General features: G+C 38.7%; 1 protein-coding gene across 1 annotated transcript; it reads left to right on the top strand.

The window, feature by feature from the left end:
- Positions 1-11240: 11240 nt before the first annotated feature.
- LOC129510861 (zinc finger protein 596-like) lies at positions 11241-12571 on the top strand. Its single transcript, XM_055327176.1, is given in 3 exon segments — positions 11241-11589; positions 11592-11638; positions 12046-12571. Coding segments are annotated over 3 exon segments (873 nt in total). The 3' UTR covers positions 12523-12571.
- The last annotated feature ends 332 nt before the right edge of the window (positions 12572-12903 follow it).

The following is a 12903-nucleotide window of genomic DNA, read 5'->3' as shown; positions in this document are numbered from 1 at the left end:
TGGTGGAAGGGGAGGAGGGCGGGGGTGGGGGTGAATGGGTGGCGGGCACGGAGGGGGACACTTGACGGGATGAGCACTGGGTGTTATTCTGTATGTTGGTAAATTGAACACCAATAAAAATTAATTTATAAAAAAAAAAAAAGGATGGGCCAGAACAGATTTATAGTTTCTAGCTTCAGTTGGGTACTTAAATCTTCCTGGACATCCTTAAGCTTTTCATCAGTCTCTCTTCTATGCGTTATTATTCTAGGCTCCGATAATTCTTCTGAAATTCCCTAGCCTGCTCCTATCCTTTGATTCACAGAAGTTGACTCTGCTTTGGAATTCACAGAGAAAACAGACCAGAGTGGGAGGACTCTTCTAGTTTCTCAACATTTCTGTGTCCACTTGAGCTTTTCTCTCCCTTCCTTCTCAGAGGAAGCAGACATTATTTCTGCTAAAAAAAAAATCCCTCCTACTTTGCTATGGGTGCCATCATCCCCGTTTCCTCAGGGGCATCAATCCATCAAATATCATGGCTGACTCTTGTAACTGCAAGATTCCTATAACTACTCCTTTCAATGCGTTTCCATCTCTCCAACCGAAAACAATTAATGAACCCAGAACTCATTTCAGTCTGGTATATTTTTCTAGGCATCGCACCATATAATTCTGTCCATTAATAGCCAAGGGTTTAAAAGAATACCTTTCATCTCTTACTCATGCTGCTTTTGCATAACTCACTGTTATTAGAATCCCATCCCTGGAAATTGCTGGAACGACTTTTGCCAATATTGCCAAAAACTTCCCATTGTAAAATCGAATGATTTATGGTATTTATATAATTAATTTCTGAGGAGTATTTGGTAGTAGAGTTGACTTTTTCATTTTCTTCCCATTAAAGTGCTTTCTTCTCTTGGCTTCTTTGTTTTCTTCATATTTTTTGAATTGTCTATCTTAGCATCCTTTTGGGAGATCTATCCTCCACCATGCTCTCTGTTTTTGTGTTTCCCATGGTTTCATCTGAAGCCCATTGCCTTCTCAAAAAGTATACTGAGTGACAAAGGTGCGGATTCTGCTACCTTTTCTGTCACCTAGTATTACCGTCAACTGATCCTGTGGTCTCCTCAGGAAGGAAAAGCTTGGGAATCAGGTTTCTATGAAGACCCATGGCTGTAACAAAGAATTCTAGATTGATGACTCACAATGCCTGACTCAAACACAGACTTGCTCCTGTGCTTCTTAGCATGTTGCCCAACAGTTCTATGATTGCTCCTGTTTGCTGACCAGTGGCACCTCAAATTAAACGTCTTTAAGAGTAAACATCATAATTTCTCTGTCCTAAATTAACGGTTTCATTCTATCCCCCCTAGTGAATGTTACTTCAGTTTCATCTAATTTTGTGAGCTAAAAATTGGGAGTCATTTTTGTATTATTCTAGTCCTCCTCATTCCTACTATTCACTAAATCCTGTCAATTTCTAAATGCCTCTTCAATGAATTCTGTTCGCTCGATACTCAGACTCTATCTTAGCTGTGTTAGCTTTGTTTTTTTTTTAATTTTTTTTAATGATAGGCACACAGTGAGAGAGAGAGGCAGAGACATAGGCAGAGGGAGAAGCAGTCTCCATGCACCGGGAGCCCGATGTGGGATTCGATCCCGGGTCCCCAGGATCGCGCCCTAGGCCAAAGGCAGGGACCAAACCCCTGGGCCACCCAGGGATCCCATGTGTTAGCTTTGTTTTGCATAAATATCAACTGTTATTATTTCAGTAGGCTTATCACGAATGCTTTTGTCTCTCACTTAACTTCTCTTTATTCTTAAAGATCTAATTGTTCACACTCTCGTGTGAAATCTTCAAATTGTTCTTTATTCCAATTGAGATCGAATTTAAACAATCTTGGGTACAAACAAACAAACAAATATGTATTTGTCTTGTTCTGTCCTTCCCATGTCTTTCCTTCCAGGCAGCCCCTTTTTGGACCATACCCTAACGCATGCTTTTTGAATTTTCTGTGTCTCTGCGCTATAACCCCTTAATGCTTCCTTTCTGGCTTTAGGAATCACTGTAGATGTAATTTTGTAAAAGCATTTTGATGGTCCCCAGCAATCGACTCCCAACCACACCTACTGAATTCTTTTGTGCTGCCCTTCTCACACCTTGTTTTTATCTGAGAGTATATCACTGATGATGAAGTATCCTCAGTATATTTTAATAGTTTGATAACTTTCGTTTGTTTGTGAAAAAGTGAGACCTTTGAGGACAGGACCTGTATCTTTTCCTGAGTGTCTAGCATCTTGTATAGTGCCTCTAAAATATAGCTAATACAAAATAAAAGGCTGATCAATGAATTAACTCTAGTGGCTTCCAAAGTTCAATGAGTTCTATAAAAATACTTTACAAATTTGTAAGGTGAGTGTGATTTTAACGGTGGGTGAGACTGGTCATTCATGGACCTAGAGCTCTGTTTTTAACTACTGTCCACCATAAATTTATAAATGACACAAACCTTCTCTAATCTCACTGTTAGATAGCATGTATTTATATCAGAATGATGTGAACAAGTTTGCTGATGATTAATGAGTTCAGTGGGAAAAAAATGTGCCTTGCGATGTCAGGATAAGTTTTCTTGCTACAAACTTGGACAATAAATATTGTGGTTCTAAATCCCAGTTACATAGCCTGAGGCTTCTTTTGGTGTAACCCTTCCTTGGTTAATCTAGGCCAGTGTTTCCCACTATGGCTGTATACTATAAATATCTGGAGTTTAAAAAACACAGATTAGCAGTTTCCAGGCCAGACCAATTAGAGAAATCCCTGGATATAGAGTTCAAGCGTGGGCATTTTTTAAAAAGTCAAACATGAGTATTATTGACAGAGACCCAGTGGCCTAACACAGTGACACTTTTGTATTTTAAAAGCAGAAAAAAAAGCCACAATCCTCTGTTCTTTGGAATAGGGAGCTGAGAAGAGTCTGTAACTCAGTACGGAAGTATAGTTTTCGATCAAGGCGATGTTTTACTAAAAATATTCACAGATAAGTAGGGAAAAGGAAGTTTTAGAATGGTACCATAAATAATTCACAAAAATTACAAGATCTTTGATTAATTTAAGTGTGTTCCTAGAAAACCAAGTTGATAAAATCTCATCTAAAACTTTTGATGTGGAAACAAACATATAATGATACATGAACTTTTATTTTTTTTCTCCTGATTCCATTGAGTAGAGGATATGTCTAAGATTTTCAGTTTCCAGAGGTTCAATTCATTTTTCTTTCCATTCAAAGGTCAAGTTTCCTCTAATTGAAATTCAATCTAGTAGTAGTAGTAGTAGTAGTAGTAGTAGTAGTAGTAGTACCAAACTGTAAAAAGCTATTAGGAACATAAACTCATTGGTTTCCATTAATGGCATTAGTACAATAAAAGTTTGTCTCCAGCATTTTTGTTTCTGGAGAGCTCTAAAAGCTGAAAAGCTTAATCTCTGAACACATTGTTTTTATTTGCAGGACAAAAATAAAATAGGTTTACTTTGAAATTAGAAATTGGTAATCCTATTTCCTAGAGTTGTTAACAGTGAGTCACTGTTTACAATTGGATTATCCACTGAACCAAGGGCCACATACCATGTGTGATGGAAATTGAAAAAGCCTGTATGACTAGCTGCCATTGATTTGATGTTACTGCTCAATGGTAAATGTGGCATCTCTTTAACACTATACTCTATAGCTCTAGTAAAGTGCACTTTCACGATTAGAAGCACATGAAAGTAAGTCCTTGGTGAGAAGAAAATTTTAAATACAATTATATAATATTAAGGAGACTGACTTAACTTTTGGCTGCCCCAAAATAATAATTATTTTTTCAGGAAAGCATTTTATAAAAATATGCAGGTGTTATCAAAGTCATCATGTCTTTCTGGGAGATAACTTTTTTTTTTCATGTTGTTTCCATTACCGGATAACATGTCTCCTGGTCCTCATGTTAGGATGGAGAGGTTATCTTCAGTCTTTTTATGTAACAGTATATTACTCAGGGTACTGCAGAGAAGTGGAGGGTGTGTGTGTGTGTGTGTGTGTGTGTGTGTGTGTGTGTAAGTAATGGCATGAGTACAATAAGAAATTCATTTCCAACATTTTAGTTTGTATATTTTCATCAGTATCTATCTATATCTCTCACTATTTATCCATGTATCAGGAGATTTATTATAAGGAAGTGAGGAATGGGCTCATACAATTGCAGAAGCTGGCAAGTCCCAAGATCTGTAGGGTAACACAGAAAGTAGAGACCCGGAGAGCTGATGGTATAGTTCGAGTCCAAAGGCCAGCAGAGTCAAGATCTAGGAAGAGTCGATATTTTAGTTCAGGTCTGAAGGCAGGAAAAAAGCTATCTTCAAAATTTTTCCTTACCTATCATTTGTACTTGAGTTCTGTCTACAAACACACATTTGAAATACAACCTTTTTACTACTTTGTTTTACTTAAATATTGGCAATAATAGAGCATTCATATGGTGTGTGTGTGTGTGTGTGTGTGTGTGTGTGTGTGTGTGTGTAAAATTTGGGGATGGGGTGGGATCCACTGCAACCTTTAATTCCAAGCACAGCCCGCCTTTCCCAGCATTATCATACACATAGTAGAAAGGGATGCCAGTGTCTGGGCAAGAACAAAACTGAGACCCAGATATTCCTGTATTTGTAAATAAATAAATAAATAAATAAATAAATAAATAAATAATGAAATGTGTATATATATGAAATGTATATATATGAAATATATATATATATGAAATGTCAAATTATATTCACATATATATTTGTAGAGAATGAAACAATGACAGTGTGATTTAGGTTGGGCAGAGAGATAGGTGAGGAAAACAAGGGGGAAGTGCTCCAATAAATTGCCATTCTTTAAAGAGTATATTGGAGGACACATGTATATGAGTGGGGCTTGGTAGCCAAGATGCTGAGAAATGTCCTTGTAACCGTTTCTCTTAATCTCATCCAAAGAAGTGTGAAGGTTTGGGTTCTGCCCAGGACCTGAGTTGGTTCTAGAATGTAGAGTTCACGTTGACTTGGCCTTGAGTCTGATGGTAGTCTGGGGTTTTGTATAGACGACATCTCCAACTTAAACCAAGGCTTCTGAGGAAGTCAGTACTGGAGCAAGAGACTTCCATTCTTGAGGGTGGCAAGTAAAGGAGGGTAAACTAGAGATCAGGGCAGCCTCCCTGCTAGAGATCTCCTTGAGCTGGAGCCTCCTTCTGCTGGAGTCAGAAGAGTAGAAGCCCAGGTGTAGGGCAAGCTATAAAAGTGGAGATGAGGGATCCCTGGGTGGCGCAGCGGTTTGGCGCCTGCCTTTGGCCCGGGGCGCGATCCTGGGGATCTGGGATCGAATCCCACGTCGGGCTCCTGGTGCATGGAGCCTGCTTCTCCCTCTGCCTGTGTCTCTGCCTCTCTGTCTCTCTCTGTGTGACTATCATGAATAAATAAATAAAATCTTAAAAAAAAGTGGAGATGAGGATAAGAGCTTGGCACACAGGGTCTTGGAGTTTCTTTGCCTGCCTGGCTGCTTCTCACACTCACCAATCAGGGCCAAGGGTTCTACTCACCTAATGGTCAACAAACCTGACAGGACTGACCACTAGGAGCCATGTTCATTTTTTTCTTAATTGATCCTCTTCTTGTGGGTGTGGGCAAAACCATAACTTTGTGCCCAGACTGGGTTTGCCTTTTGCATTGAGTGCCAGGGAAGAGAAAGAGCACGCCTACCCCCTCATTATGGGGGAGAAAGTCCATGTCTCACAACCCCAGGACTGCAAAGTTCTTGGCCGCCTCTCCACTTGAGGAATGGAGCCAAATCCAGCTCTGTCCCACCTCCCTGCTCCCCTGAGAGATGATCACTCCCTGCTCACTATAGGAAAAGGAAGCCTTGGGATCAGTGATCCCAGCTCCAGAGCCCTGAAGCAGTGAGGATGAGCACCAGTCATGGAGAGTGATGGTGGGGACAAGCAGAAAAGATAATACTTTATCTTGAGTTTGTTCTGCTTTAACAGAGCGAGTTTGTTAAATTATTCAGGAGATATGGAAAATACCTCTGATAAATCCTCACTTGACAGACACATCTCAAACCTCATCTCATCCACATCTGGAGGAAACTCGGTTTACCTTTAATTGGTTGCTACCAGCATTTCATAATGACAGATCCACAGGCCTGGCCTTCCAATCTCACTCCCCACGGACTGAAGCCTGTGAACTGTAGCTAGCTCAGCGTGGTCTTGCCTCAGTCAGGGAGAGAACACTTAGGTGACCTAGAATGCAGGGAGGTTTCAAAGGGTGTCTGATCCAGTAGGGACTGAGTTTTCCTCATGTAGGCGATGACTCTTTCATCTCTTTCTTGAAGATTATCTTTCCTACGTTAGAAAGTCTCCTTACCGAGTTCCTTTTTCTGACTCTTCCTGGGAGTTTTCATCTCTTTTCTGCATTTATCCTCTTCTTCTGCCTTTTTCTGTGCTCCTTCTGCTTCTGTCTTTCTGTCTCTGCAATGACCAGTGACAGAGGGCATGACCAATAATCAGTTTCAATCTTGGTGGGTGGGTCGAAGTCAGGGACTAGGTTATGGGGAACTTGGATGACTTGATGATAAGATCCTCAATGAAAGGCTTGCTCTGAGAGCTGCCTTCCATGGATTCTCTCTGCTTGTGGATGCATGGCTATTTGTCCATGTTAGAATCTGAGTAGGATGATGGTGGAAATGGGTCAGGGTGTTCTGGGAGGTTCCAGTGATTCTTGAGGTGAAGCATGGTAGATGGTTCCAGAGGTCCAGCTCTCTGCCCACACCTCTGGGGATGTTGGGAAGATGCAGATTTGGGTGACAGCGAGATCTTGGCTTCTGAGTACTGAGTAGTACTTCTGAGTAGTAATTCCCTATGTTCCAGGAGGGAATTAGGGATAGTGACGCTTGTAGATCATGATGAGGTCAGGCTATCCCATGTCCAGGATAGTTTGTCCTTGGGGGTGGCAGCCAAGTCCTCGTAGCCCAACACCTTGATGTCCGTGGCATTTGTGTGCAATTTTTCTAACTGACATTAGAATAAATACACAACTAATAAAATAGTTGTAAAAGTTCATCTGTGCATTATATAAAATAAGCCAGGTTACCACCAGTGGTTTGTGATGAAGTTTGTGAAAGTTATTGTTGAAGGACTATAATACCAAACATAACTTGAAAAGTTTAAAGTAACTGTTTTTTTTAAATATAAATGTTTAATTTTATGTAAATGCCTAAAAGTAGGCTATATGTGGCATTTTGGCAAATTAGATGTAAGAACAATGGGCAACAAATTTGATTGCAGGATAATTAACTTTGTTATATAGGTAATTTAGGCCTACATATATGACATGGATGTATTCATAGTTAATATCATATATAATATACATGATGCTAATGTATTATGTGAGCTAGAAAACATTTACCAAAATTAAACATTTTAACAGATGATATATAAATAATGAATTGAAAGAAACATGTAAACGATTTTCTCTACAACTCAGTAGTCTTGAACTACTCAGGATTGGGTCAAATCTGAATCAACATCAAAATTTGACTGTTTCAATGAACTGATGATTTTCTATTTTTGAAGGCTCTCCATTTTTTTGTCTTGATCTCTTGAGGTGCAGTGGTTTATTTTATTATCTCCCCTCCACAATTTCTAATTATTTGAATACTTTTATTTTAGTTGTGCCATGGTGGTTGCAGAACAAAACAATAGATTAGGAAATCAGGAGAACAACTGCTGCAGAGCCAATACAAGCAGATTTAGCTGTACTAATTAGTGGTTTTCAAGAATGTTAAACATAGATGTATTTTCCTGGGAAAGCTTCAGCTACAAACAGAACAAAACATAGGTAGCTGAATTGGCAAAGAGGGACTTTGTAGACTGCCGACTCAGGGTTACATCACTTCACAGTTGTTTACTATGAACTTAAGGGCAAACAGGACTCCTTCAGTTTTTGCTTATAAAAGCAAAGGGAAAACCTTCTATTTTAAGTAGGATGTGGCTTGTAGAAGCATCTTATTAAAATGACATTCTCCCTGTGGGCATATGTATTAAGAACCAGTTCACCCAGCCTAAAATCAATTACTTCTGCCTATGGCAAAGAAAGTCGGAGTTAAACATAATTCTCAGAGGTAGTTAGCATTCCATTGAAGGTGATGCTTCCATCCAAGAGAGGAGTTGCCCAATTTAATCAATTCTCTGAGTGTTAAAACTTAGATAATCAACAACTTAAATTATAAACAGTGCAATTATTAAGTATAACAATTAAGACACTGTGTTTTAACTAGATAATTCACAGGGTAATCAATGGTTAGCCAGAGAGTTCTAGTTGCTTAATACTTATTTGAACTCTTACTCAGAAATGAATACAGAACATTTTTGCCTATTAACTCATTCCCATGACTGTAGACTTGCCCTCCTCTCTTGTTTTGCACATTGCAATCAGAGTTTTCTTTCCAAAGGAAAATTTTAGGTTGCTCTCTGCTTAAAATAGCCATTTTACTCTTCTGTGCTCTTTTGGTAGAATTCAAACACATTTACCGGCTTAGTGGGTGCCTCATAATCACCCTATTTGCTTCTTTAACCTCATTTTTTTATCTCTATACCTCCCTCCTTTCTTTGACTTAAATTCTATGCTCTGGTCATTCCGGATTTTTTTTTTAATTTCTCCAGACATGATATAATCTTTCATTTCTGGACATTAATATAAGCTTTTGCCTCTACCAGAGACTTTCTTCTTCTGCTTTTTGCCTAATTTATTTCATCATTTAGATTTCAGCATAGATACTAATTCCACTGGACATCTTTCCCTAACTGGCTGAGATGGAATTGATATTCTTTCTGCACAGTCCCATTGTGTTCTGTTTTACACCTCTCCTTGGTCTCTCCATGCTGAACTTGCTGGTTTATTTAATCCTGTGCCTCTTCTTCACCCTGTTGTATTCATATAGGCTGAGCATTAAACAGGTAGTAGTTGCTCAAAAAATGTTTATTGAATGATTACATGATAAACTTCTAGTTAATGTAAAGGTGTTTCTCAATCTCTTATGGTTAATAAAGAAATGATTCTCAACACATCCCAGAAATTTGATCCACTTCCATTAGAAGCTAGAGCTTCTGTTGTAGTGATTTTAACAGCAAATGGGAGGCATAGGGAGATCTCCATTATATAGAGTGTGTGTGCGTGTGTGTATAGGCGGGGTGTATTTAGTTTGATGTGTTCCCAGGTAACTCATATCTTCCTCTACAGAGATACAGGTTCAGAACTAGATCCAGTAATTTAGGCACAGAAGTTTCAAGTCTTCCTAAATTAGCTACAATTTAAATATGACTTAAAAATCTTTACACCTAAAACTTGGGGAGGGAAAAAGAAAGACTTTATCATTTGGATGTTACAAAGAGAGAGAGAGAGAGAGAGAGAGAGAGAGAGAGAGAGAAATGGCTAAGCAATTACCTGTGCCTCCATTTTCCCAGTCTAGTTGTAATAGTTCCATTTCTCACTTGGGGATCCTTTTACTTTCCATCAATGAGATCTGAGGGTACTATTGTCAATGGCTTCTTCAAGATCAGGACTTAGCTGAACTGCCCCCTGTTTAAGACGTATATGGAGGTGCTCATTGGGTTCTAAGGTTTACCCAAGTAGCATAAATTTTAAACTACAGATAGAAATCTATCTATAAGAAACTACTGTCTCTTTTCCTCGTTAGAGTTGAGTTGTGTATTCATACTAAAAAATGAAATAATACATGGATATTAGAAAGTTAGGTATTTAGAAATTTAGAAAAAGCAAATAGTGGCTTTTGGAATCATCAGCTTTTAGGGATAAATTAGAAGGGAGTCCCAGAAGCCTCAGAATTCTCTCATATCAGTAAAGAATTGGCAGCTACTGTCTTAATCCTGGACAGGAGTTATGGAATCATTGGGAAAGTATAAGGGGAAAATGGTTTTACTGAGCTATTTTTAAATTTTTGCACCCTATATCTCAGAGAAATAATGCTTTTATAGAGAAGAATTTACTATTTGAGAACTAATCACTGAGGAAAATAATCAATTGGTCAATTAATAGTATGGAGATAGGAGGCTCACCTCTTAGAAAAGGAAATTTGACTCCTATATCACATAGCATATAGTTGTTGATGTAATCAACAAGATTTACATCTTAAATGTAAAAGATGTTTTGTAGTGGTAATATAGGTAAATTGTATAACTACTGACATTAGTAAGTCCTTTAAAAACAATACCAGAAGCCAAAATCATCATAAACCTCTCTATTAAAATTCACTACAAAAATTAAAAAATAGATGTTATTCTCTCATATATAAGTGTCATACATACATATATATTACAGATATATGTAATATATCTACGGTATATATATGACATATTGAGGAAATATTTGGAAAATAAATACCTAAGAAAGAATTTTCTTAATTTATCATGAAATATCACAAATAAATAAAAAATAAAAATGAAAATATGCTAGAGATAAACAGGCACTTCCTACATGCAAAAGAATATCCAACAACAGCAAAAATGAAAATGTTGAAAATCAGTAGCAAAGTAAAAAGATGCATTATAGGGGTGCCTGCATGGTTTAGTCGGTTAAGCGACAGACTCTTGGTTTCGGCTTAGGTCATGATCTCATGATGGTGAGATCAAGCCCTGCCTTGGGCTCCATGCTGAGCGTGTGGAGTTTGCTTCAGATTCTCTCTCCTTCCCCCACTGCCCGTCTCCCACTTGCTTGCATGCTCTCTCTCTCTCTCTTTCTCACTCTCTAGTCTTTTTTATTTTATTTTATTTTTTAGATAGTCTTTTAAAGAAAAAATACATTATGAAAATGTGTAATTTACATCCTTTTTGACAAAGGACAAATGTTTGGTAATACTGTATGTTGTCAGAGGTATGGGCAGAAATGTACTCTTATATACAGCTTGTGGGGTAGGCATCGATACCCTTAAAAACATTCAATTCTATTGGCACCCAGCATTCATTTAAAGATATAAGTAAATCAATGATAAATATGCATGTACAAAGATATTAGTGTACATCCAAAAAGTTCAGTCTCGAGATGAGCGCAGATGCCGGCTGCCTGCAGAGCTGCCCAGAGACCGTGGAGCCTCCCCGCCATCGCAGCTTTTCCTCCTTACTTCTTGGACTGTCCATGAGTGGGGAGATCCAGAGGAGGTGAGGTGGTGGCTGAATTCCTGAGAATGCAACTGCAGAAAAACAGGATTAACATCCAGAGAACTGCTACCAGGAGAATTGGTGTTAAGATGGAGAGCTCGCTGCCAGAGGGATCACTCTGGGGCTGTCCTTCAGAAGAGCCATCTCAGGAGTCCCACGCTCTCCTGCAGGACCTGTCTGCCTTCATAGACTCTAAAGAACAAGACTCTGTGACCTTCAAAGATGTAGCTGTAGACTTAACCCAGGAAGAGTGGACCCTGATGGATAGGTCCCAGAGAAAGCTGTACATTGATGTAATGCTGGAGAATATCACTCATCTGGTCTCCGTAGGCTGTCAGTTCTTCCAGTCAGATATGATTGCCCAGTGGGAGCAAGGAGGGAGCTGTGGAAGGAAGAGAGAGGACTGGCCCAAGGCTGGGGTCCAGTTATTTCAGGCTTGGAAAACAGCTATCAAAAACAAGAAATAATATCTATGTAAGACATCTGCAGGGAGGATGCATCTAACTACAAGACAATAGTACAGAAATGTCACTCAGGAGAAGACCCCTTTGCACATATTGGGTATGATGGAGTTTTCACTCACCCCTACACATTGACTCAGCATGTTTTAACTCACACTGGACAGAGACCCTATAAATGGAGTGAATGTGGAAACCCTTTCAGTCATAGAAATGACCTATATAGACACCAGAAACCTTATATGGAAGGCAAACTTTATAAATGTAAGGAATGTGAGAAATATTTTCATAATAGAAGAAAGCTTTGCATACACCAGAGAATTCACACGGGAGAGAAACCCTATAAATGTGATGAATGTGGAAAACACTTCAGTCAAACTCCCACCTTCGTTCCCATAAAATAACTCACACGGGAGAGAATCCATTTGTCTGTAATCAGTGTGGGAGTCATTTCAGGTATTTTTCATCTTTAACTAGACATAAGCATATTCATTCTGGAGAGAAGCCTTATGAATCTCATCTGTGTGGAAAAGCCTTTGTTCAAAGCTCTTATCTTAAACAACACGAGAGAACTCACACTGGAGAGAGACCATATAAATGTCTCCTATGTGGAAAAGCCTTTGTTACAAGCTCCAATCTTAGAGAACATGAGAGAACCCATACGGGAGAGAAACCATATAAATGTCATCTATGTGGGAAAGCGTTTGTTCAAAGCTCTTGTTTTAGACAACATGAGAGAACCCACACTGGAGAGAAACCATATAAATGTCATCTGTGTGGGAAAGCCTTTATTACAAGCTCTTGTCTTAAAAAAACACGAGAGAACCCACACTGGAGAGAAACCATATAAACATCTCCTATGTGGAAAAGCCTTTGTAACAAGCTCCAATCTTAGAGAACATGAGAGAACTCACACTGGAGAGAAACCATATAAATGTCATCTATGTTGAAAAGCCTTTGTTGCAAGCTCTTGTCTTCGAGAACGTGAGAGATATGGTTTTCTTTTTTAAAATTCCCCTGGCTGTTCGGGGTCTTTTCTGATTCCACACAAATCTTAAAATAACTTGTTCTAAGTCTGAAGAAAGTCCATGGTATTTTGATAGGGATTGCATTATACGTGTAAATTGCCCTGGGTAAAATTGACATTTTCACAATATTAATTCTGCCAATCCATGAGCATGGAATATTTTTCCATCTCTTTGTGTCTTCCTCAATTTCTTTCAGAAGTGTT

Source organism: Nyctereutes procyonoides, unplaced genomic scaffold, assembly GCF_905146905.1.
Source record: "Nyctereutes procyonoides isolate TBG_1078 unplaced genomic scaffold, NYPRO_anot_genome, whole genome shotgun sequence".
NCBI lineage: Eukaryota > Metazoa > Chordata > Mammalia > Carnivora > Canidae > Nyctereutes > Nyctereutes procyonoides.
Note: the sequence above shows the minus strand (reverse complement) of the source record. Positions and strands in the feature narration are given on the sequence as shown.